Source organism: Falco biarmicus, chromosome 2 (assembly GCF_023638135.1).
Source record: "Falco biarmicus isolate bFalBia1 chromosome 2, bFalBia1.pri, whole genome shotgun sequence".
In the NCBI taxonomy this organism is placed as follows: domain Eukaryota; kingdom Metazoa; phylum Chordata; class Aves; order Falconiformes; family Falconidae; genus Falco; species Falco biarmicus.
Window position 1 is genome coordinate 2,861,426 of NC_079289.1, and position 4,474 is coordinate 2,865,899.

General features: G+C 48.1%; 1 protein-coding gene across 1 annotated transcript; it reads right to left on the reverse strand.

The window, feature by feature from the left end:
- Positions 1–363: 363 nt before the first annotated feature.
- LOC130144281 (olfactory receptor 52B2-like) lies at positions 364–1,321 on the reverse strand. The gene is given in 2 exon segments (XM_056327696.1): positions 364–432; positions 434–1,321. Coding segments are annotated over 2 exon segments (957 nt in total).
- Between the last annotated feature and the right edge of the window lie 3,153 nt (positions 1,322–4,474).

Genomic DNA, 4,474 nt, shown 5'->3' on the forward strand with positions numbered 1-4,474 from the left:
CCAGCTTCGTTGCTCTTCTCTGGACACACTCCAGTGCCTTTCTTGAAGTGAGGGGCCCAAAACTGAACACAGTATTTGAGGCGCAGCCTTACCAGTGCCGAGTACAGGAGGATAATCACTTCCCTAGTCCTGCTGGCCACACTGTTTCTCATACAAGCCAGGATGCTGTTGGCCTTCTTGGCCATCTTGGCACACTGCTGGCTCATGTTCAGCTGGCTGTTGACCATCGCATCTTGAAAATGTTCCCATCTGGTCCACATTTGCCAGGTCCCTGCTGTCTTTCATTCATTTCCTTCTTTTCAAAGCTTCATTTCACCCCTCTCACCAGTAGACCAGCGCAGTTGCCCATTCCTGCCTGCCCAGCTATGTCCTGCCACTCAAGCCCCTCAGCCTGAGCAGGTGAGCCACATGCTCCCGTATCTGCTTTGTTCTCCACCCCATAGACGATAGGGTTAAGCATGGGCAGCACCACGATGTAGAGGTTGGCAAAGGAAATGAGGATATGCTGAGGAACGTGCTGGCTGAACCGGTGCGCTAGGAAGGAGAAGAAGGCTGGTGTGTAAAACATGGTGATGACGCAGAGGTGGGAGCCGCAGGTGTGCAGAGCCCTGGGGGAGGTGCGTGGGGAGGGCAGCCCCCAGAGGCACCTGAGGATCAGCACACAGAAGACAGCAATGGAGATGACATCCAAGCCAGCTGAAAGGAAGCCAGCAGCAACCCCATACCAAATGTTGATGGAGATGTCGGTGCAGGCCAGGCGGCCCACACCAATGTGCTCACAGTAGGTGTGGGGCATGACATTGTGCCCACAGTAGGGCAGCCGCTTGAGGAGGAAGATGGCAGGCAACATGATGCAGAAGCTCCTGATTAAGGCTGCCATGACAACTTTCCCCATGACAGAGTGTGTCAGGACGGCTGTGTACCGCAGGGGTTTGCAAATAGCGATGTGCCAATCAAAGGCCATCGCCAGTAAAATGGCTGACTCCACCACAAAAATTAAATAGATGGAGAACATTTGTGCCAGGCAGCCACTGAAAGAGATTTGGGTGGACAGAGACTGAAGGACACCAAGGATTTTGGGGACAGTGGCAGTGGACAACAGCAGGTCGCACACTGCCAGCAAGCACAGGAAGATGTACATCGGCTCGTGGAGGCTGCGCTCCTTCGCAACGGTGACCAGCAGGACCAAGTTCCCAAGAAGAGCAGCACAGTACATCATGCAGACTGGGATGGAGATCCAGGTGTGAGACTTCTCCATCCCAGGTATACCCACCAAGATGAAGAATGTGGGGTGGGATCGCGACGTGTTGGGTGCTGACATGACTCAATGCAATATCTCATGTCATTTCTCACTTGCAGGAGCTGTATAATGGTAGAAAGAAAGGCTCTAAGAGCAGCTGAACTATACCCAGGATATAAAGGAGAGCTGAACTCATGATAAGCATCACTCATGGCACAGACACTTAAACGTCTGAACCACGTTTTATCCAGAAGTGTTAAATATTGGACAATTTGCTCCATCAGGGTTCCCTCCACTGTTCAGGTCCCTTCGTCTCTGCTGTTTGAGTCTTTGAAATAAGGAGTCTTCTGCCTGCATCCACTTGCAGCTGCTGGAGCAAAATATACAGGAGATTCACTCTTGAATCAGTGATCACAAGTGCTTCTCTAGCAGATAGACTTGGATGTGACCACCATTTATGCTGCAGTTGAGAAATCTCTAGCATTGGAAATATATTAAGGAAAATTCTCTGCTCTCCCATGACTTCCACAAAGAAGGCATGTGCATTGCTAATCCTCCTCTGGGACACCCAGTTTAGTGACTCAGAGCTGTTTGAAAGCTACCTATGAAATCAGGACACAAGGAGCTTGGTTCAGTCCTGTCCTTCTTGGGACTTCACCTGCCTGTATCAGCTCCTACAAAAGGTCTGTCTCTGTAACTGTGTGAGCTCAGTCCACCAAGAACAAAGTGGGTGAAAGGCAGGGGAGAGCCCCTTTCATCCCAACAGCTCTGCTTCATAAAAGAGCGCCAGACAGCAGTGTCCAATCACCCAGGTATCTGGAGAAATTCTCTTGTCAGATATGCAAAGAGACAAAATTAAAAGCCACCAGCAGCAAGGTGTTATCAAAATGTCCAGGATCTAAAAGGGGATTTACAGTGCCATGAGGAGTAACCAGCTGTGTGTCAGGAGCTGCCATCTTATGTATTATGTCCACAGAGCATAAGCCAGGGCTCTGAGTTGCTGTGAGAATTCCAGGTGCTATTGAGCCAGTACAAAATAAATAATGAAACCCTCAGAACTCCCTGGCACTGGAGACTACTGTTTTAGAGAACACTGAAAATGTACAGGCAAACCTCTATGCTAGTCCCACCCAGTGCACTTTAAGTATTAGAAAAACACAAGTCCGTTCTCACTCCACATGAAAATCCTTTATATCCACTATGTCAGGCAGAACTGAGCAGGAGGAGCATGCTGCTTCCATCCCCTTGAGAAACAAGTTGCCCAGTGCCCTCCCTGCCACACTCATGCAGGGAGTTTGGGACAATGCAGCCAGAACTGCTGCCAGGAAATGTTTACGTATCTCTGGCAGTGGTATCACACAATATATCCTACATGGACCCCAACCATCTCCCCATCTCTCCAATCCATCTCTGCTTCACCAAACCCAGTTGAAAGAACAATGTGGTGACCCAGCCAACTCACTCACCTCCTGTGCCAGCAATGGGATCCTGCTTGGATGGAGGCTGAGCCAGGGTGTTTATACTGCACCCAGAGAGTGCCCTGGGGCACTGCGGGGCATGCATGCTTGCACTCATACCCTGATGCAGGTGTTGAAGAGCACCAGGGATATCACCAGCTCATTTTCCCTGGGTATTTCCTACTACCAGGCTAATTGGATGGGGACTGTACAAGCCCTGAAGGCCTTCAGGCTGTCCCCAAAGCAGCCTTGGTGAATCCTCACTGCCCCTTCACTCACTACCACCCCAACCACAGCAACTTCTGCAAAATCCATTGCCTGGTCCTGGATCCCACTGGGGTACCCAGGACTATGCATGAGCCACCCTGGGGCAAGCAGGGACATGTCAATCAGATGTGAGTTTTATCCTTGTCCTTGCCCTAGATAGAAAGTGCTCTGGGACCAGGACCTATTTCAGCTTTTTTGAACCATGATGGAGAGGCATTTGGGAGCTCTGAGAGAGAGAGCAGCAGAAATTCCTGCTATAAACCTTTTAGATTATTTTCTCCTCATTTCTGATTTTAGAAGAGAGCAATGGATTTATTGGACTACTGCTTGTCCCCTAGAAACCTGCAGAGACCCTGAGCAGACTGTTTGGTGGGGTCAGAGGAACTGGAGACCCTGAGCAGACTGTTTGGTGAGGCCAGGGGAACTGCAACCAGCAGCTTCCTGACTGCCACAACACTCTGGGGAGCTGTCAGGGACCTCTAATGCATGAGAGCAAACTAGTCAACCTGGCTTCTGAGTTACCAGCTCATTTTAGGCAGGTCAGCTTACAAGGATGTGCTATTTATCATCTGCCTGTCTGTGTAGTGGGGATTTTTATTAAACCAACATTTGCTAAGACATCATGGTCATGGAGGTGAGATGAAGTAAAATTGTTAAGCTATGCTACTCTAATTTATTACTCACAGAGCTCTGCAGATGAAGAACAATTAATAAAGCACCACTGTTTGTAAACAGCAATAAAAATGAATGGAAATGTGGTACTTTAACTCAGAACACTCAAGGCTTTGTTCATGATGAAAGCCATGCTTGTGTCTCTCTATCCAGCAAAGCATTCAAATACAGCTGAAGAGCATTTTCCTTTAAGCATATGCATAGAGATTGACTCAGCACAGACCTGAAGCATGATCTCCACTTCAGGCGCAGGCTTGACTCCTTCTCAGTGCATGTAAGCATGAAAAGCCTGCCTACGCATTCACCAGGGACAAAGGAGCGTTTCTTACAGTTACTCCATTTGACTTCTACTTTTCTCCCAAAATTTTTGAGATTTCATTTACTTTTTGCATACGTGGATGCTGTGAAAAAAATACAGTCAAAATCCCTTCCTCCTCCTCAGGAAAGGGTCCTTGCAATCCCAACATGCTTACAAATAGCTCACATCAACTGAGCTAAAAAAACCCCAGGTCTTTCAAGTGGGAAATTAAATACAAAGTGCAGAAGTTCTGGTTCCACATCTTGTATGAGTTATTAAGCTAACATTTTAACCACGTTAGAAATATAAATCTTCTTGATCAGCTGGCTAATACCCCATTATGCATGCCCCTTTGGACACTAATTGCTAAGCTAGTGATTCATTGACTCAAGGATATTTGCCTGTGCAGTTGGCTGCTACATCCATCCAAGGAGCAGAGCAGCACAAGGGCCATGAGTTTAAAACTGCCTCCTCAGTTGTTTAAAACTGTTCTTGGAAACCCAGAGGAGCAGAAGAATCCCTGAAATGCACTTGTCTGGT